A 22066-nucleotide genomic window follows, 5' to 3' on the forward strand; every position below is an offset into this window, starting at 1 on the left:
GCTGAAGGCCTCGGAGAAAGCTCCCCTGCTGCACCTGGGATACTGTCTGCAGTCTCTGAGCAGACTGAGGAATGTCAGGAATAACACGAGTATCAACACAACTTCTCACATTCCACATCTGGAGCTAATGTCGTGAGCAACGATGGGAGCACGGGCGCTTGAGGAACCCACAAAATCTTCAGGAAAATGAACTTTCCAGACACCAGAGTTCTCGGGACAAGGTAAAGAAAATGGCGGATTACGGGGTGGAATTGTTTGCTCCCCGTTCAGAGCCTCATAAAAGTGTCACAGAATGCTAAACATCTGTACAAAAACAACTCAACCAAAATTAGTAGGTGCGGGGATGGATGATTATCTTCAATCACCTCGACCACTGCCACCCAAACCATTTTTTCCTCTGGTTTTCTAGCAATGTGTTCCCCAGATGTTTATCCTGCCTTTATTAAGCAACCAACATAAGGCCCTATAAATGGACTGTTGGCTGGCTTTATCTCTCCTGGGGCATAAATCCCCTTATTTTACCTCGTATGTTTGCTGCAATGAGGCAGTTGAACATGTTTTTTTTTTTGTTTTTTTTACTGTGCCCATATGCAGCTAGCATTTTTCCCACTAGGTCAGAGTACAGACAGAGTAACATACTGTGGGAATGAGCAATGTCTTCAGAAAGTCTGAGCAGCTGTGAAGAAAAATGCTGCATTACAATTGAGCAAAAACACCCAGAAATGTATCACTGATACATTGGTAGCGCATCCATCATGGAAGATAGTGTATTTTGGCCCATGATGTGGCTCTTTCAAGTTTTGTCCATAGAGACCTCACAAATAATTGCTTCTTAATTAAAAAATATCAAACTGAACAGGCCCAAAATCATTGCTGAATCAGATCATTGCTGTTTAGTTCTCACCAAATGGTGTTTTCCTCACCAGAAGGTGATTGTGAGACAGGATGTTGAAATATTAAAAGTAGGCGCCAGCCCAACAGTAAAGCACTGAGTCTGACATAAAATACTCAAGATGTGTTCCTGTTTATAGCAGTTTTGCAAGGCCAAGTCAGCTGGACCATGTGCACAGGGTGGTGGTGGTGGTGGTGTTGGAGGAAGAAAGAGTGGGCTGAACTCTGAGAGCCTGACTGGGTCAGAGTCAAATTTAAAGTGACAGAGTTGTGTCAAAGAGGCTGGGCCATGATGATGGCTACAGTCAGTCTGCCCTCTCTCTGATCTTCCTAATGCTTTACAGAGAGGCGACTGCTCAGCCCACCACTACAGAGTTAAACTAGATCAAGATGTAAACTTCTGACCTAACAAGCCTTATTACTGCAACAAGTCCCCAATACAGTTAAAACTAAGGTCATGGGGTCAGAGTTGTAGGGGTGTGGACCTGATCAGAATACTGAACTCTTGTGTGAAGCTATTGGGTTTCTCATACTATGTATTTTTTATGTGAATTACATCATTATAAATGGACAATTACCAATTAAAACCTATATGACATGGGAACACAGTGGATCCTCAGCTAATTACAAATCACATTGGTTGTAACTGTGGCAACAGCTGTGTCAGCTTATAGTGGAGCATGAGTGGTTAATACATTTTCTTTCAAATATCTTTTGAAGGTTATTAAGGGAAAACTCAAGTGACATACATGACACCATATTTAAGGTCACCATGTGATCTCCACAGGAACAGGCTACAGTAGGCCGCATTAGGATGATCATAGCCTAGTGATAAGTCATTAGTTGAGAGGTTACAGTAAACTTGTCAGACTCACAGAGTGACTGTCCTGTTAGGGAGTAGGCCGGGATCCGGAGGTTCACTCAGCTCCTCCTTGCTGCAGCTGACCCTTCTGCCCAATGCCTGGACGCCGTGCGTTTTGGCCCGCTCGTCCGTGCAGCTGCAGCCGCTGGTGGAGGCGAGCAGCCCGGGACAAGCCTGTGAGAGCCTCGGCTCGGAGGCGGACAGCAGGAGCAGCATCAGTACCAGACGCCCCGGCAGCAGAGGGATGCCAACGCCGGGCGCAAACATTGTCCTTCGGCTGGATCTCACCTCAGCTGCACCCCCGCCTCCAGTCATCCCATATCTCCACCATGAAGCTCTCAGAGGGTGCGAGGGAGCGCGAGAAGAAACAGAATTATCTTTCAAGTTTTGAATGAATAGCAGGCCTGAACTCGAAGAGTCTCCACTCAGTAATGAAAACACATTATCCGGTCATTCCAAAAATATTCAGCACCGTTGATTTTCCAAGTGTCTCATTATGTCATGGCAGCCCGGGCGCACAACTCCCGTTGGTCCAAATAGTTAATTAATCCAAAGGATGTGTGAGTCCATCCAAACGTCTTCAACACCTTCAGACAGGCTCAGTACTCTGTCTGTAGGGGTCGGTGGTCGTATTAAAGACCTCAGAAGAGATTTACATCACTTTTAGGGATGCCTGGGAATGTCCAGATTACCGTTATCTCGCCCTCTAAAAATTAATCCAGGGGTTGATGGAATTCACTGACCGGTCACAGTCAGAGCCACACTGTCATTTTTTTTTTATATAAGTAAAGAAAAAAAGTATATTCTCAATCTTTTGTCAGTTGTCTCGCTGCTTTTAAAAGTTTTCCTCAGTGTTTCCCCGGATCCCGGAGGTCTCTGTAGACTGGATCTCAAACGCAATTTTTAGGCTAATGAAACAGGAGGGGAAAAAAAAATAACTACAGGCTATTAATTCGGTCAAAAAGTGAGCTGGTCTTGATCGGCTCCTGTGTAATTCCGAAAATCTAGCGGTTTTGCCTGCTTGCCTCTGTCACACTCAAACTCACTCCGTTACAACCCCAAGTGCGCCCATTCCTGTCTCCGTCTGCGCTCTGGTCCCCGCGGTCCTAGCGCATCCAGCCCAGGCACACAGAGAGCAGCTTTCACGTGTGACTCAACGGTTTCACCCACCTGAAACTTACTGCACACACCTACATCAAACGTCATCACACAGTCCAGTGATCAACTCAACTCAACGTGTTTTTTTTTGTTTTGTTTTTTTTTTCTAAATCATTTGATTTTCTTTTTGTGTTTGATTTATATTGGTTTTGTAAGGTCAGCTGATCATCATATCCCTGGCCTATATAGAAAAGTTAATGATAGCCCAAATTCTGTAAGTACAACCTATTTATATATGATTGCTGACAGTTTTTTTATTTTTTTTAAGTCATCACATTGCAGGTGAAATGAACTAAGAAACAAGATCAAAACCCTATAATGTCATAAAAGGACAAACATTAATGAATAAGATAACAGTAATAACTGCGGTGAGAGAGAAGAGCCTATTTGATGAAATGATGGGAGAGTTTATGGCATATAAATTCGCTGGGTGCCATATTGCTGTTGTTTTGCTGCTTTTTGATTTGAATTGGCTGTTTCCATCCACGTTGTAGAAGACAGGAAGGTCTTGATTTCAATGAGCGCCTGCATCGGGAGAGCAAACTGAAGTTATGAATGAGTGCTGAAGGCCTCTTGTGTATTGTGTGTTTCAGCAGATCAAAGGCTTTTCATTCAATCAGCGGGAAGGAGAGGAAGTAAAGACTTTTATAGATACACTTCAGTAAATTCTGTATTGTTACAGCAGAGAGAGTTATGGCAGTTCACAAGAGTTTGATCTTGAAAATGTATTGAGACTGAGCTCTCATATTGTAGATGATAACTTTATGATATGAGTAAATTATCATATTATTTTCATGTCCACTTGGAGGCCATGGGCAACAGTGAGCTACCCACAAAACTACTGCAATAAATAGGTTATTTAATATAGGTTTTCATGTGGTGATGGCCATTTTTGCTGAGGGGCTGATGCAAATTAGTTCTTGTAGTTTTAACAAGTCAAACGAACCTGCTGAAAATTCAGAAATCCTGCAGCCCAATTCAAAGCCAAGTGAAAGTGACGTTTTGCTCTTCACAGAACATATGTTGTTGGTGTTGACAGAGCAGATAACAGATCAGCTGCATGTTGATATTTGCAGAGGCCAAATCTTTTGATTTAGAGAAACTCTGAACGAAAAATATCCTATTCCAAAAGTTTAATCTGCTGTTGAAAGAATAATATTTCTTAAAACATGACATCCCCCCCCTGAAAGAATCACACACAATCCAAAAAACACAGAGGATCATAAACTTCCTCAAGGTCTCCTTTTCACATTTTTGCCTGTGTGTATGGAAAGTTCCCAAAATACAGTAATGGATTTCTGTTTTAAAAATACTTTTTGATATACGAGAGGCCCAGGGAGGATAGAGACCGTGGCGACTCAAATCTGGAGAATATTTCAAAATATGAGAAGGTGAAGCAGGAAAGCTTTTGAAAAGGGACTTTATGCAATTGGGCTTGACATGTATTCACTGACATATCCAAACTGCAGGCACCTCAGTCATGCGAACAGTATAATGGTGCACTGTGCTCTGACCCACACAGTGGACCCCGGGTTTGTTATTCCTGTATATGATACTGTACACTGGAGCGGGCTCAGAGAGCCAGCATGATTATTGAAAGAAAGCACAAGGAGTAGATGGGCGCCTGCTCAGCAACGAAACAGAGGACTGTTTATCCAAGCTGTTAAATAAGGCTTCAAGTACAACACCCCCCTCCAACTCCACAAGGCCCAAATCTCTCTCATCTGGAGAGCACAGTTTCCATTTAAAATGTCACGTTCCAAACTGCACATTACATCAAATTGTACTTAATGGCATCCAGACAAACTTTAATGTCGTTCCAACATTTTCTCTCTATGCTCCCCACAGCCCCCTCGCTCCTTATAGCCGAGCAAGCAATCTCTCCTTCTCCCTGTTCCACATCTGGACTCCATTCCAGGTGGGGTATTGAGAAAGGGAAAAACGTCGGGATGGAAAGGTGGAACGCGGAGAAGCTTGGAGGCTCAAGAAGTTAAGACTGAGATAATGTCTTCGGGGAGATTTTGGTGGAAGTTACGCAAGCTTTCGTGATGTATGACAGACGATGTGAGAGACGACAGACAATACGTGAGATGGCTGTTTGCTGACTCCTCTTGGGCATTTTCCTGTTGTCCTCACAAAATCGCACGCTAGATCAGAAATATGTTAAAAACAATGGGGTTTTCAGCACAGAGATGTGAAGCAGACCGAGCGAGTGCTGAGACTGAGGCATAGCTCAGGCTCGTGTTTCTGCCAGTGGATAAACAAAAGAAAACTTCCAGCAGGGATGCAAACATCAGGCCCTCTCTCAGGCCCTCATCTGTGGCTGAGTATTTCTTGAGGAGCCCATGACATCTAGTGGTGTGATCAGTAGCACGCAGAGGGCCCACGCTCGCTGTAGCCTACCGCTCTGTCAGTCCTGCAGTTCTGTGCTTTTCCTGGTTGCATGGTTTTAATTAAGGGTTTATGGGGGACATTAAACCCACTCCTTCCACAATTAATGGGGTTATCGAATCATAATGTGGTGCCGTATTTCTCAACTCTAAATACCTTTGTTGATCATTAGGAATTACTGTCAGTAGCAGTAGTGGTAGAATCCAGTATAAATATTGCAAATTTGTTTTTATGATCTCGTTTGTTCATTCTTGTATTTATATTCATACTTAATATTTAGCAATTCCTATTTAAGGCAGCACTCAATAGTCTAATAACTGAAAAAAAATAATGTATGTAATCTGAACTTCCCAATCATAACTTTAATTTACTGTATGTGTTTTGTTAGCTTTAGGTTTATGTAAAACTCAATCCTAATATCACATTTCTCCACAGTGGTAACTAAATTAGATTTTATATCTAAAGCATGTATGTATCGCTCTGCAAAGACTCTATGGAGATACAAGACGAAGTCGTGATTCATGTGTAATCTAAGTCTAGCTGTAGCAGTGGTGGTTCCACTTTTGCTCCCTCATTTTCCATCCCTCCAGAAGTTCACAGTTGAAACTGTCGTGATGCTGCCCTCTTCTGGTTTTCGAAGTGAATTACTTGAATAATCAAAGAGCGACAGAGCAGTTGCACACCCTAAGGCGCTGTTGGCTACTTTCAGCTTTACAGCTCACAAGGTATAACTCACCTTGCTAATTTGCTGCAAAGTCTGTTAGATGTGGGTAACACCCTACATGTCAAACCTGTCTTCTTTGAACAGTGATGTGACCACTTCCCATCGTTTTGTAATGCTGTGAACTCCATGCAGCAGTGTCCCAGTGATAAATAAGCTCTTGTGAACGATGAACTCATTTCAATCCAAGCTAAAAAAAAAGGGGGTCTGTGTAGTTTGTTTAATACAGATCTCACAGTTCTTGTACTATAGGTAAATGTATGGTGAAACGGAGGTCGTCAGTTTACCTCTCTACAAGTGATGCCAAATCAAACATCAATAGGACAGTGGAAATAGATATGAAATATGTCTCCAAACATTAGCTACTAAAAATGATTCATTTTTGTGCCCATTTTTATCCCAAATGGAAAAACCTGATTTTTTTTATATGGATTTCAGATTGAAACACTTGGGTGAAATAAGACAGACGGTTAATGATTTAGTGAGATTATATATATATATATATACACATACACACACACACACACACACCTATATATATAGCTCTATATAGTAAATAGGCCATCGACAGGGCAGACATTTTCACAAGTTACAGTTGGTTTAATTATTTAGTAATTTACATGCCGCCTTATTGAGACACTACTGGAATGGAGTCATCATTAATGTCATTACTTACACCTGGGCTTTACTGTTAAATCTCAGCTGTGTCTAAAAAGATCTATTAAAAAACCTTGTGTTTTTATTACATAAAGAATCATTACAAACAAGAAACTATTGTTTGTATATTACCTGTGTTATTTATGTTATTTAATATGTGCCATACCTCTATGGTGAAGAGACAAAAACAACCTCATTTGATGCCTGTCAGGTGGTAATAATGTGAAGTGTAATGTGAAATTGCAGGACAGACAGACAGACGTCACAAAGAAGTCATGAAACAGTGTTGATGCGGGAAGATATTTTCGCTCTATACAGTATTCTTCATTGTTCCAACACAATCATAATCACTGAAGAAGCGTCAGGTTGTGCGATTTTATTTTTAAGTGCCACATGAAATGAAGACATTATAGTGTGTCTCTGAGTACTGCTGTAATTGGACAAGTGTAGTATCATCATCATCATCATCATCATCATCATTAATTCTTTTCACACCAAATGTCCTGTGCATACATTATGCATTTTAAATGGTTTATATTATAGAATACAGTTCATCACAAAAACATCAAAAATATTGTATATTGAATGAATCTATAGTCCCTCATAAGCATCAAAACAGCCAAACACATCAGCAAATATGTTTTTTTTTCATTATTTTTACTCATTAACTCTGCTTACAAAAGAAATACGGAAAAGCTCAAGGGTTTTTGGCCAAACTGTAGCGTAAATTTCACAAACTCCTTTGTGTCTTTAATAACCTGGACCCCCCTTCCCTTCTCTCACTCTCTCTTCACTCATGCACACACACAGTCACGCACAGATGCAGGGAAGGCATGCAGAAGCCAACACACTTCTGCATGTGAAAGCATGCACCTATACACACCCACACACACCTACACAGAGCAGTGTCTGTGTACAGTACTTTTTTTTTTCTTTTTTTTTCTTTTTTTTTTAAATGGCATGAAGTGTAGGTGAGATTTTGGTCCCTTTGTGTCAGCAGGAGATTCAAATGATTATCCAGATCCTCAGAGTCAGAGAGCCAGTCCTGCTGAGTTTGTCTTAAGCGTTGTTGTTATGTAAATCTGGCTTTAGTACAACGTAATGTGGCTTGAGTCCATGGCAGCTGTGCATCATTAGAGCTAAGATTAACCTAAAGAGACTGTGGAGGCGGGGCCTTGTGAAAAACAAAGCCCCTATTCTGATACAATTACAAGAAAGGCAAGAAAGTGAATCATAATATTGCAAAGTATAGTTAAATGTGATCAGAAAAGGACATCCTCTGCCATATCAGTGACCAGTGTCCACCTCCATGCCCCATCCCAAGGTCTGTAACTGAGTCAGATGAGGTGGATCTTGAGGCAGACAAGCAGCCCTCTATATCCCGAGCAGAAACAGATGTGGAGTGGCAGACTCATTGGCGTGGGGACACGGTGGCTTGGGGGGAACTACCTGGGCCTTGGTACCTCTGTTTGGCGTGCTTCTCACAGTACATCACATCTCCAACCCAAAAGTGACCTCTCATCCTCAGGTTAAGACCGCAATCTGTGCATGTGTAGCACTCTGGGTGGCGGAAGCGGTCGTCCGTGATGCGCACGGCCTGTGTGCTGTGGCAAGATGAACACAGTCAGAGACCAGTCTATCTGACAACAGTGTACAATTTCCAATGCAAATCAACTTGAGCGCTGCAGATGAGCACAGACAAAACATCAGTTTAATTTGTATCTTATAGAAAAAAAGTGACAAGCTGGTACCACGGTAATAACATTAGCATGTTCATGTCATAGTCATCGGAAGTTAGACTTCTTTTATTTTCTTGTTTATTGTAAACAAATGCACTGCCAGTGTGGTGATAACTTATCTGTAACATGATACTTAAGATGAGGAAAATTCGAACATTGGATCTGATTTAGAAGGAAGTGAAACTGTCCCACTTGCAGATTTGTTTTTACTTGTTTTACTTCAGGGAAAATTATCATTGTAATTATTAACACGCCTATGTCATGCCAGTGAGGGTGTAACAGCAGGTGACAGACTTACACAATGCTGGTGCCACACTTCTCACAGGTGTGATGTTTGCTGACTCCTCCCACTGATGTGGTTGGTTTAGGGACACTGGGCGAGAGTTTCCCTGGAAACCGCAGTGCTGCCTCTGTTTGTCACACACGCAGACACACACATACATGAAGAGAGCAGCTCACAAGGATGTTCTGACAGGCTTGTGTCTCCCTGTTTGTCACATCAACACACTGTTTGTCTTCACTGCCCTCTGTCAGTGGAGCTTGTTTGTGTTCCCAAACCAGTCATCACTATCTCATCACCCACGGGACACGGTTCATGAAATAGGTTTCCACACATTGCTCATTATCACGTCATGAAAGAATGTTATTACTATCTGGATTTATTTGCTCTGACATTTATCAAAGCGAAGGGGGAAAAGGAGAACAGATGCATTCCATGATGTGCTGCTCACATTATGAACTGCACACTGGAGGGCTGCTCTCTCCAACCAGCACAGGTGATGACCATATGGAAGTCACTATTCATTAACTCACACTTGTTCTGCATGATGCACATTTGACAGATGATTTCAAGATGGAGATGCAGCCAGCAAACAACTGCAGGAGATGATGTAAATCATGTTGCATTTGGCCTGATGGACAGACCCTGAAAGCAATCCCCAATATGAATCTGTAGCGTGCATGAGGTCTGTTGCTTTTGCTCCTCCATGTAATTTTTTCATGTTCCAACCATTTTCCTGCTTATTCTGTTATAAGGTTGTACATTTTAATTAGGAACACACTGAACACATTTAACAGCATCCATTTTACGCCGAAAAAAAAGTTTGATTAAAATTATTTAGGATGCGTTTGTGCATATGCATACACTGATGTAAGACTGTGGCAGATTCTCTATTTTCAATTCTGAACATGGGTTGCAGAGTGCTTCTAACCTTTCTCATCAGCCTCCAGGACCTCTTGGAGCATTTTAAAGGTGTTGGACTGACGAGGTGCCGTGCGGGACTCCTTATTCTCCTGGATCATCTTGTACACCTCTGAGTCCCTGTCGAACCTTTGCATGGCAAAGTCAGAGCTCGAACTGCTGTAGAAAGAAGAAAATATTGCATTCAGCAAAACCGTAGTGCAGGTCAAACTCTTTGTGACGTGTTCAGTTGTAAATGTACGTTTATGAAAGACTTGTGAGTCTGGTTTAACTGAATGCAGAGGAAATGAACCAAGGGGCAGCAGCTGGCTTTGAGACTTTGACCTCCAAGTATGAAGTCTAGATTGCACACCACAGGCAAGAGGCCAAACAGAGTCCGCACATCACATGCTCGTCAGGATCGTCCGACTGTCCCCTTAAAAAAAAAAGGGGCTGTTCCAACTCAGAAAACAGCCCCAAGGTTAAAACAAAGAGCACATAAGGGCTAACAGTGGAAGCTATATAGCATGCGTCTTTTCTTACACGCAATAATAGTGATTAAATCTTTTCAGCAACGACTATTGTGTTAGTTAGGAAGTCCTCTACCTGACAAAAGGCCTGATAAAAAAAAATAATAGACATGAGCTTTATATCTTGAACTAATAGTCTATGAAACAGCCAAGAAACAACATGAAAACTACTTCTAACTTTGCATCTCAATGCACAGGAGGGGGCAGGAGGGGAGAGGAAGCTTTCACCTCAGGGTAGTAGATGCTGTCAGCTCATTAAGCAATTAGCAAACAGAACAGTGGCTCACTTTACAAGCAAATTCTTTACCCCTGGTGTGGTGGAAAAGCGGTTACGTTTTACTGCTTCTTCCATACTTAATGTGTGGATGAATACCAATCCCGTCCTGCTGAAGAAACACATGCATTCGAACCCGGACTTCCAGATGTATTAGTAAGATAGAAGAAACACAAAGACACAAAGTATGTTCTCTGGAGGGAGCTGCTGAGTGTTTGCTGTCAGTAGGAACCAGTTGGCCAGGTACACAAGCCGGGCAAGGTGTGGTTTGATGCCTTCCACCTGTAGCCAACTTGTCAGCCAGAGTCAGTCAACTTAACCTGACTGAGTGTCCCAGCTGTTGTCACATACAACAGATCTGCCCACACCTGTGCTGTGAAGAATCTGCTCGGAGACAATGACCTCATCTTCACCAATGTCAACTGCTTGCTTCAGTGATTTAACATACATACACATACATACATACTGGTCCAAAGTTTTACAACACCCCAATTTTTCCAGTTTTATTGCAATGTCAGCGGTTCAAATCCAGTGAATAACCTTGAATGGTACAAAAGGTAATTAATAAACTGCCCAAGGTAAAAAAAAAAAAAAAAAAGTACTGAGCAACTGAAAACTGAAAAATCTAGGAAAAACGGTTTTCCTGCAGCAAGATAATGACCCAACACATTAGAAAAAAAGAATTATCTGTCCATCACATGATGGAAGAACAGCACAGACTTAAACCCCATGGAGCTGGTTTGGGATGAACTGGACAGACAATGAAAGCAAAGTAACCTACAAGTGCAACATATTTGTGGGAACTTCTGCAACAGCATTGGGACAAACTTTGTGAACAATGTTTCATTTCCTTTGTATAAAAAATGTAACAGGTGTATTTGTCAAAAATTTAGATTAACAAGGATATTCCATGATTCCTGGTTTTTAAAATCTTCAATTTATCAAATTTTCTATACTTTAATTTCAGAAACACTTGAAAAATTGAATTATTTAAATTTAAATAACAGCTGAGACTTTTGACCAGCAGTGTAGATGTAAACCATGAGGCTTTGAATTTGGTTGCATTGTTGTCAAACATATAACTCCGGCATACTGAAGCAAAACAGTGATTATGGGGTCAATATGGAGTGCATAAGCTTTAGTTTGGGCAAATAGTGTAGGATTTAAAAATGCTTTTTATACACAATTACCGAGTTTACTGGAATGATAAGTAATTTGCCAAATTAACATAAACTTGGATAAAGTTGGGTCACATATTTGGTGTCAAATCCTTTGTAGTCTACAGTATTTATGAACCGCAGCCATCAGCAAATACTTGGCTTCTTCCCTGGCGGTGCTCTGCCAGTTCTGTACTTCAGCAACCCTCACTTCTTTTTTCAGGGTTTTTCCTTCAGTCTGTGAAACACATGCTTAGTTGGACTAAGGTCAGGTGATGGACTCGGCCAGCCAAAACATTAACTGTTTGGCCAGATAACCCCCCCGTTTTCTTTGGTTTTATGTCAGGATCACTGTCCTGCTGCATTGTCCTAAAACTGGGGATGAAAAGTCCTGCATTTGAGTCTCTGTTAAAGCTGACAGCTTAAGTGAGAACTTTCACCATGTTTTGATCATTTTATATGAATTCCAATGTGCAACTTGACTCATTGATGAGTTCCCTCATCATTTCCTAATGAATAACCATGACAGAAACAGGAAATGGTAAACAGACAAAACAAATATGCGATTGAAACAAATGCTCAGACCCTGTCCTCTGCATCACTGAACATGCTTCAAATTGAAAACAGACCTCTAAAGCACACCCTCCAAGTTCTCCTCATGCTCAGCTCCACCCTCAGCAATCCATTTCCCCTTTTTGCTTTGCTCCCCATCCCAGCTGACATGCAATCTCAAAAAAATTGGGAAGTCTAAGTCAAATGGGAGGAAAACAAAAAAACAAAATGATGATCACAGACAGCGACATGTATCTGAACAAGCAGTCGAGTGGGCAGATTCACAGTGATAGCTCACAGATTTCACAAAGTATCAGGGAACTTCAGACTAGTTTGTCATCTGGGAATTGTCCTTTAAAATGTTCACATCTACAGAATGTCTGCATCTGAGACAAATGTGAAGCCGGTTTCCATACCCAGCCTTGGCAAAAGGGAGCTATGATAATGATCTAGTCATAGCATTGACTCAAAATGTGTGTAGCCAAAACACATATAAGATCACAAGGCTAAATTCTTTCCACATTTCTGATCCGGCTTCAGATGCAGTACAACATCTAAACCAAAATTAGAACATCTTGACAAAAGAGATCAAAAAGACAAAAGCCAAAAGACTCACCTCAAAAGGAAAGAGAGAACAAAGAGACGGAGCTCAACTACTCCACACTGTAACAGTCCTATTATTTCTCACACTGCTAGAGCAACTCAGAACATACAAGAGAGAAAAAAAGAAAAAAAAAAAAAACAATACTAGCGCACACACACACACATCCCCCCCCCCACACACACACACAGACACACACACACAGATGCCAAACACACACCTCTATCTAAACCAGACTAGACAGAAAAACAAGAGTCTGACTGAAAGGTGTGCCCCTGGGCTGAAACTCATTGGCCACGCGACACAAAGGGGTGGGTAAATGGGTGTCACTTAGTCTGTGATTGGCTGTAAAGGAGCAGAGAGAGGCTTGCTGTGCAGGCTGGGGGCTCCAGACTGGGGTCCAATCAGGGGGAGAGGCGAAATCAGACTTTTTTGGCAATGTGGGGTGTTTGGATATGACTGCAGTTGCTGACACGTCATATCATTAGCCGTGGTTACCCAGGAGGGAACTGGGGCCAAGTCAACCACCCTGCACTGAGGAAACACAGGCACCAGGCTCTCCAGCAGAGAGAGTGGACACAAAGGATTATGTGAGAGAGACTAAAAAGATTTTCATTTCTGCTGAAACAAAAAACACCGGTGAGCAAGCCTGCCACCTGCACACTGTGAAATGAGTCAAATTACAGCTACATCACCTCATCAGAATGGGCGAAGCAGGAAAAAGCAAACTGAAGTGCAGGTGGTGGACACAATGTAGTGTTTCCCAAAGGCTGAAAATTCATATGTAGTCGTCAACTCAGAGTGCAGCTGCAAACAGCTGTAAGGACCAAGAGTCAGCTGCAACACAGCAGTGACTTCACAAGCTGACTAACAGACTTTTCAGTCCATTTACACTTTCAATTCCCTTTCCACAGAGACCTGTTAAAGGGGGAAACAATAATGACAAATATACAAAGGAATGTTTATAGCAGCAGGATTCTGGCCTCTCAGATAAAATCTCAAATATGGAAAATACAGCAATATTATAACCACTGACACAAGCTTATACAACCCAATATAATAGCCCGGCAACAGAGTTTGTCAAGCTCATGTTGACCATTTTATGTTCAAATACCGTCAAAGCAACAATATTGAGGTGTAAGGTGTATTACTATATCATCATTTGTCACTTTCATTACAACAAAATCATGGATTTCAAACATTACTATACACAAACATCAATACCGTTGTCTTAAACTCAAATTTGTACAACCTGAAAACATGAAAACGTTTGTCATTTTTCTTGCAAGTATGAAAAGACTACAAGCTTCTTGGGACTAGGTCATGTTGATTTCTTAGGCTTGAATTTATGGGTGTAACCACTACTGGCCCATAGATGGTGTGGAGTGACTGACTGTACATTATACACACTCTTGTAAGATACAACACCAAACTATGTGGAAGCTTTAGGCTGTGTTGTACACTCAAGTCTCTGAAGAGGAAATAGATTTTTGGCACGTTATGATTGGTAGGTATAAGGTATAATTTTGGATTGTTCAATATCATTTGATTAGCTATTGAATAAACAAGTAGTAATTATAAAAGTAAACTCGAGTAAAACTGGTGGTTGTGATGCGACTGCTGTTTACCTGCGTCGGGGAGACATGGGTACATCCCGATCGATGGGACTCTGGGGCGAGTAGCGTCCTGGTGGGGTAGGGGTTCTGCTGGACACAGAGTTATTTCTGTAGTCTGAAGGGGAGAACTCCTGTGGAGGAAGAGAAAAGTCACAACAAAAGCAAGAGAGAGTGAGTAATGTGAAAGTCAAACTTCTTGCAGCAGCTGAAACCAAGTTTGCACTTCAAAGCTGAGGAATCTATTGAGACTATTGACTTGTCCAAGTGCTTAGACCATGATGCAATGTTACAGTAAGAGAGTCACAAAAAGAACTATGTTGAGTACAGAGGCAGGAATTCACCAGCAGTGTTTCTGGACCACTGCTCCACCAAACAGCGTACTGGCGCTGAACAAAAGTAGTGTCCCTATTTCAGGAAGCTCTAAATCTGAGGAGACTGTGCTGTATGACAACCTGGAAGTCTGACACACCATCATGTAGGATATATTCAGTCAAGATCAAAAACAGAGAGATTTATCTGTAGCTTAAATGAGCCCCAGATGGAGAAAGACCACATGCAGAACACTGGAGCTCGTTCCTTCTACTTCATCATCATCATCACATTTGACTGAAACCTGGAGAAGTTCTTTCAGTTTCAAGTACAGAGCAAACAATACAATTTGTCTTTGTTTGTATTTGGTGCCCTGCGCTCTCAAATAGTTTCTATTGCATGACTCAGTTTGAGATCAGTTTCAACAATCACAGCGACCTCCATCAACATTTTTTATCTTGATTACCATTTATAATCAGAGTGGTACTTCAGCTCCTCAGCTGATGGATGATAGATTATGTGGCAACAGATGTTTGGCACCAGCAGCAGTTTTGTTTTGATGGGAAAGACAGAGGCAGCATGTACTTCAATGGATTCCAGCTGCAGTGCAAATCTCACAATTATTCATGGTCATTATAAACAGTGTCCCTCGTCATGGAATGAGAAAAGACATTCCACACGGTGAGAACCTAATCCAGCAAAACTGAACACTTACTGTACCAACAGTGTAATTCAGGAAGTCTGAACAATTAAGTGAACAATATTTGACTTTTGACAGAAGAGGGCGCTGCATACCTACAGTACACAAGAGGCTGTAAACTAAGTTCTCAGCACATGTGCCAATGACATTTTTTATTGCAGTTGCTCTGAGAAGCCAAATAAATACAGGAGCACATGGTTAATACATTAAGTGCAAAGGTTGATTAATGTAACTTTTATTATGTAATAAGAGAGCTTGAGTGAGCCACTAGTTAAACTGACTTCAGGTATATGTGCACACTAAACACTTGGCACACCTGGACCAAGTCTGCAAAGCACATAACTCAACCCAGACACTTTTACTGTCAGGAATCCCAACAAACAAACTGTTTTTATCCACAACACTGTCTGGCATCTAACCATGTCCACCTGCAACACTGACCACTCACTGATCACAGAGAGCATACTGCTGCAATATTCCAACTAACAAAATGACTTGGTTTAAAAAAAAAAAAAAAAAAAAAAAAAAAGAAAAAGAAAAAGAAAAAGAAAAAGAAAAAAGGAACAAGTCTCAAAACAGTTTCACAACTTCCGGTTTGCTGGGGTAACAAAGCTATTACTTTATTTTAGGTCTGTGCAGAGTCCAGGAAAACTCTGAGTGCAAACAGCCCACACACAACTCCAGAGTGCAGCTTTCACACTAAAGCTCACTGAGTTTTTCTCCCTCATCCGTCACCAGCTGGCATCAGTGTTACACAGGCTTCATCCAAGGGAGAAATGTCTCCACCCGACGCTTTCAACCGGCACAAGATTGAGACTCGAGCTGGAGTTGATGCTGGAGCTCGATGCTGACACAGTGGCACTGATGGAGTCAAAGATTTGTGCGCCCAATGCCAGCACCCGCTTCCAATTCAGCAACTCTTTGAACAATGTCTCTGTTCTCAATTGAGTCCAATTTTCCTCTTCTTTCTCCTTAGTGAGTGGGCAGATTAGCGGTGCGTGCCAGGAGGCCTTTACCAGAAACGATTGTTGGGACGTCTCCCTGTGATTCCTCCCAGGATAAACTGAGCACAATAACTGCAGGCTCATAAGATCACATGTTCCATATCATCAGAATACAAGAATAGAGACATCCATGTCCTCTCCTGCTGTGAACCAATCTCAAGGGCATATACACAATAGAGATGCATGCTTTAGGGATTCCTTCAGAAAGACCTAGTGAAGCAACACAGTATGTGCATATGAATCCACACTAATGCAAACCAAACCTATGTTATATAAGTGTCTGGCTACTGAGCGTGGATCTTCAGGCTCTCCAACAGCAGGAGAATTCACGGATAAAATCACAAGTCTAATCTACGAGACTCCAGAGGAATGCAATGAAGTAAAGAAAAACAAAAGGAAGGAGAGAGAAAAAACAAGCGCTCCTCTGTGACAGGGAGAATGCAGCTGTGATTGAGCTTGACCTTAGAAAGTTAAAAAAAACTTGAGCAGTTATTCCATCAACATCATCCATTCTGCACTATCCGATGCCAGAATTTCATAGCAGTAACCATGGCACGGCTGGCAACGGCCTTAAACTGCACTATCCAAAACATCTTTGTTCTAAAATCATCACTGGTCCATTGTAAGCCATCAAACCATTACACACGGTTGATCTCAGAGCTGCAATGTTTTTGGTAAACTGCACCATGGCAGTGCCAACAATGGCCCTATGTCTCATGCACCATCAAAGTTAGGGAGGGGTACAGGCAAGCTGGGGAAAGCCTATTATTTTGTCTTGGATGGGAGCATGGTTCAGAGATGGGAGAGACCACTGGAGAAAATCATCAGCCAATTCTTCCTGGTTCCTGTGGCTGGCCAAAGGAGGAAGCTCTGATTAAAGCTGCATTGAACTGTAATCAGGAGTTCATCAGTGTTTCCGCTATGTACATTTTGCAGGAGCGGCCACTGCCAGAATTTTAGCTTTAGATAGCTTTCCATACTATCCCACTGCACTTGCATAAGCCAGCAAAAAAGGATGGAAAGATACACAGGTTCACTAAGCTCCAGTGTTAATAATAATTAACAAAGCAGTGGAGAAATCATCAGCTGCGGCTTCTCATCTTAGCCGGTACTGAGCGTCGCTTTCAGTCATTAAAATGACAAACTGGTGGTCTATATCAGCCTCCACTAATTAATGTTAATCCAATTAATAACTTGACGTCAGGCCTAAAATAACTTGGCTGTTGTTGTTGTCTCCTCTGCACAACACTGTTAATGCTTGTAAAAGATGTGAGGGAAGAAGTGAGGGAAGAAGTTTGTACAGAGTGAGATGTCGTCTTCTCAGTAATTTAAGTTTATAGACTATATTTTTGAACCATGATCTTCTGTATTTGTTCAGTATCAACATCGTGATGACTGTCATAATTACATAATTGTTAAATACATCCAGACAGCAATAATCAAAAATGTAATGTACTTTTTGTATTCAAATAAATAAATAAATTTTGCTTGTTAATGTCTCCGACCCTTTATTCAGGAAAAACACCTTATTTGATCAATTTCCATTGCACCCCTAAAGTTATTTATGCACTGAATTTTTGAACAAAAAAAAAGTGAGTGTAGATCCCTGGAAATGTAGATTTCCAGGGCTTTGGGATACCCATGGCCCACTGCTTAAACAAATCCTAGAGGAAACACTGTTCATAGTCAACATACCCTGGATGATTAGGGCAAGTCGCTGTTATGTTGTGCTGGCCTTGAGCTACATATGCAATAACGTATCTAACCTAAGTCTGCCACTTACAGTTTCAAGCTCTGCCTTTTTAAGAAGGCCCACAAAACCTATTTTCACATTCAGCTTCTTAGTATGGACAATGAGGTCCTACACAAAAACACTATTTTAAGTTAGAGCAGTTTTGGGTATTTCATATAAGAAATTTCTGTATTTATCAGTTGCAAAAAGGTGATGTCACCTATTTCTGTGCAGAAACCTGAGGTCCGAGAACTGAGCAACATCTGAATCAAAACACGATGACCATTGAAGGGTTCTTTGTTAATTTTGCATGGCTTCTGTCAACCAAATCTTTAAATAGGTAATACATAAGGACTAATTATTTTTATTATTGAGTGATTTAATATTATAGAGATATAAGTATTTCATGTTTTCAGGGGCTTTAGTTTTGAAATCTTTCTTTCTGCTGGATGTGTCCTTGTGCAGCAGTACAACATCTGCAGCAAAGACAACAGACTAGTTGCAGAAGGTTGTGCTGAAGCCTGCTTTTTATTTGAATCATCCATCCATTTTGTAAACCCGCTTCATCCCTTGCAGAGGCGAGGGGGGCTGGAGCCTATCCCAGCATGCATTGGGCGAGAGACAGAGTATACCCTTGTGTGTCAGTAAAATGCGACAGTAGCAGGAATAAGCTGGGCTTGAATATGTGAAAATACAAAAACAAAATGTGTCACTTCTCGTGTGCTGTCCTATTCTGAACACACGATTGGCATCGCCAGCCAAGACAGGTGCAACCCGACAAGCCTTGGCAAGCCACATTTCTCAAAGCAGTATATGAAGAGAGAGTCCTACCACAATAATTGTGCCAACCCTTAATGGCACCTACCAAACAAACAGTTTACATCAATGATTTATCAATTTAAAAAGATTAAGGATATCAACTTTACCCCCCCCCCCTCCCCTTGTTACACTTAAAGTCACATAAAAGATCTTTTAGAAGAACAAATAGGCTACACTTAATCTGACATGATCAGATTGATTCAAGTGAATGAATGACTAAGCTACTGGCTTATGCTCAAGAAAAGACTTGGTACAGGAGGGGGGGTGGGGGGGGGTGGAGAACGAACAGTCAAAACATGCAAGAGAATCACTCAAACACCAACAAGCCTCCTATGATTTGCTTCTTCAAGACACAAACAAACAAACAAACAGGAAATGGCAAACTGAAGTGAGGGCAGCTGTTTCAGATCAAGGCCCATGAGAGACGTTGGGGACAGTGCCAGTGGAGGAGCCTTCAGTCTGGCTCCATGCAAGCCACTCTGCATCATCATCATTACCACCCAGCAGCTTCAATTACAGGGCATGGGCCAGCAGCACACAAGAGCGATGCTTAGAGGAGCTTTTATTTTTGGGAAGCTTGGTACCGCTGTAAGAAAGTGCTATAACTGCTTATTCACCGTCTCCACCACAGACATGACTGCTAAACTAAAATGAGGCAGGGGACAGCAGACATCCTGGGCTGGGTAATAATCAGAGCTGTGTACACTGTTTCCTATCCAGCCGTGTGCATTGGTGGAGGTCCTGAGCAAAGACCTGAGGCTGACGGTAACCTACTCGTTATCCACTGTCACTGATGGACCCTGGCTTGTAATTATGTCTGAGCGATGCCTCATTATTGTGTCCACATTCTGTAACAAATAAACACAATCTATGACTGAACACAGGGGATCATTTTATATTAAAATTCATGTCATTAACATTCTTTACCTTTTTTATTGCCTCATATCCTACTGCAGCTGCTTTCTGGAGGGTCTCAGACTAAAGTGCTGATTGGAATATAGACCGTGCTTCAAGTAGTGAGCCCCAATTTTACACATGCATTTTCAAAAACAGCGTTTAATACACAAAAGCTACATCTAGTTTTCTAACCTAAGGCATAGTTAGTTTACCTTTTTCAAAACAGGGATGTACAACTGTTCATATACCGGACCCAGTTCATCCTGGAGTAAGCTTTAGCAGGCAAGCTCAGTCTTCTCAATCCTTTATAATGCTCTCTACATATAAATTCTTGGCACAGGCTTACATAGTGCAGCATTCAATAACATGGAATGAAGTGACAGATCTTTGTGATGCGAGTGCTAATACCCCCCCCCCCTCCTCCTCCTTCATTCACCACGGCCACACACCATCAGACTGCTACAGATATAAACCATATGTAGAAGATTAGAGGCCAAATGAACAGCAGAAAGATGAGGACAACAGGATGACGATGAGCCTACAGTAAGTACCTCTGTGCACTGTTTCCACTGTGAGCTATAACAGATCAACATTTGCTTTTTTTAAACTTTCAGCCTGTGGGACTTTTTCCAGTCTTACTTCAAAATAAGTGCCAAAGAGTTTACAGGTATATGCTCCAAGACATGTTTGAAAACAAGAACATCAAGTAACAGTTATTATGTACTGCAGCTTTAATTTAACATCCATGATTCCTGAAGCTCAGCACATGATAAATGTGGATAAACCTGAATGTGTGAATTGTGGAGGAAGTAATGGCACAGTGAATACTTTCAGACCCTGAGAGAAGCCAAAGCCGTCTCATGTGATCAAAGTGTAGGTGGTCTGGGGGAGGCACTCACCTACACTGCCACCAAAAGTCAGACACACAATGAAGAATGAATACGAGTCTGAGCGTTTATTTATTCACGAAGGGTGCTACAAGCAACACATTTTTCATCCCTATTAAATTCCCCACAAGGCTCTGACTCAAGCAGCATATCAAGCTCATCAGACATCTGGAGTTCATTATGGTGGGACTAAAATCGCTGGACTTCATGAAACTTTTAATTTATGGTCGCTTGAATGCCTCTTTTCGTATGCAAAAAAAAAAAAAAAGACAACAACAACAATCAAAGAAGCTGAATTAAAGCCATCATAAAGCCTTCATAAAAAGGCTCTAATAGTTCATGAGTCCAACATATCACAACTGCAATAATTAGACACAAACCATCTGGTATGTCTTACTCTCTGGTTTCACACAGAGGTATAGTAACTGTACTGAACAACATAGTACTATGACTTATAATGCAATACAATATGATGGAGTATAGCTTAATTCTCATATTTCAACAGGAATTTCCGCTAACAGCCAAAACATAAATCGAAAATGTCAGCAAGACATCATTTATGGTGTCTGAGTGTAGCAGAATTATTCTTCAGTGTTAACTGCAGATGCCATTTTACCAGCTTAACAATTATGATTTATGACCAAAAATATGCAGCCATAGTAACCATTACCCTAAAACGTAGGTGTTGTCCTGTGTAAAACTGGGGGAATATATGCTGACATGTCTGTTTTTGTTGGCGTGAATACACTGAGGCGCAGTTATACAGGTCGTTGCCTTGACAACAACTTTTGGAATGTTGACATACTGCTCAACCACCTTCGTAAACATCACCAAATAGTAAAAAGGCCATCTCTCCCAGCCAACATTTCCCCATAAACTCACACGGCCAAATGTCCTCATGAGTGCGCCCGGGGGCCTGGAAAGCATGGGGAATCAAAAGTGCCCCAGTTTGCTTTTCCACTCCAGGGGAAAGAAAAACAGGCGCGCTGATCAATCAGTGGGGATGAGGAGAGGCATGCTGCCCGCGTAGGGGCCACAATGGTCCCCAAGCTTAACGGCTACGAGTCCACGTGAAGAGGCCTCACGCTGTCCAGTCACAGAGCTCACTGTGCAGAGAAGAAGAAAACATCCCTCCACCGTGGCCACAGCCAGCATCGCTCCCCTGACACTGGCTTGGCTTAGAACAGCAGCGGCCTGCCAAACCAAACAGCAGCCCCACTCATGTCAATCCTGAAATAGTACATCATTCCAAGCCATCGTCGTCAAGGAAAAGATATGCATATCTGTATTTAGTGCTGGAGGAGAAGCCACGACAGGTGAGGTACATTTTACCTCTTCAAATTTTCCATCTTGACGATCAAGACTTTCTCACTCTTCACCCAACAATGC

The 22066-nt window shown here is 41.7% G+C and overlaps 2 protein-coding genes across 3 annotated transcripts in view; both read right to left on the bottom strand.

Annotated features, from left to right (window-relative positions):
* Positions 1 to 2791, bottom strand: part of adgra2 (adhesion G protein-coupled receptor A2) — a 38808-nt gene extending 36017 nt beyond the window's left edge. For both annotated transcript variants that reach the window (XM_022756495.1, XM_022756487.1), the window contains exon 1: positions 1767 to 2791. In XM_022756495.1, coding sequence (XP_022612216.1) covers positions 1767 to 2068 — 302 coding nt within the window. In that variant the 5' untranslated portion in view covers positions 2069 to 2791. The remainder of the gene's footprint in view (positions 1 to 1766) is intronic.
* Positions 2792 to 7036: 4245 nt separating this feature from the next.
* LOC111228592 (PDZ and LIM domain protein 2-like) overlaps positions 7037 to 22066 on the bottom strand; it is a 35473-nt gene continuing 20443 nt past the window's right edge. The window contains exons 7-10 of the mRNA XM_022754575.1: positions 14342 to 14460; positions 9631 to 9779; positions 8718 to 8829; positions 7037 to 8284 (exon numbers count right to left, since the gene is read on the bottom strand). Coding sequence (XP_022610296.1) covers positions 8092 to 8284; positions 8718 to 8829; positions 9631 to 9779; positions 14342 to 14460 — 573 coding nt within the window. The 3' untranslated portion in view covers positions 7037 to 8091. The remainder of the gene's footprint in view (positions 8285 to 8717; positions 8830 to 9630; positions 9780 to 14341; positions 14461 to 22066) is intronic.

Source organism: Seriola dumerili, unplaced genomic scaffold (genome assembly GCF_002260705.1).
Source record: "Seriola dumerili isolate Sdu_G_001 unplaced genomic scaffold, Sdu_1.0 BDQW01000017.1, whole genome shotgun sequence".
Lineage (NCBI taxonomy): Eukaryota > Metazoa > Chordata > Actinopteri > Carangiformes > Carangidae > Seriola > Seriola dumerili.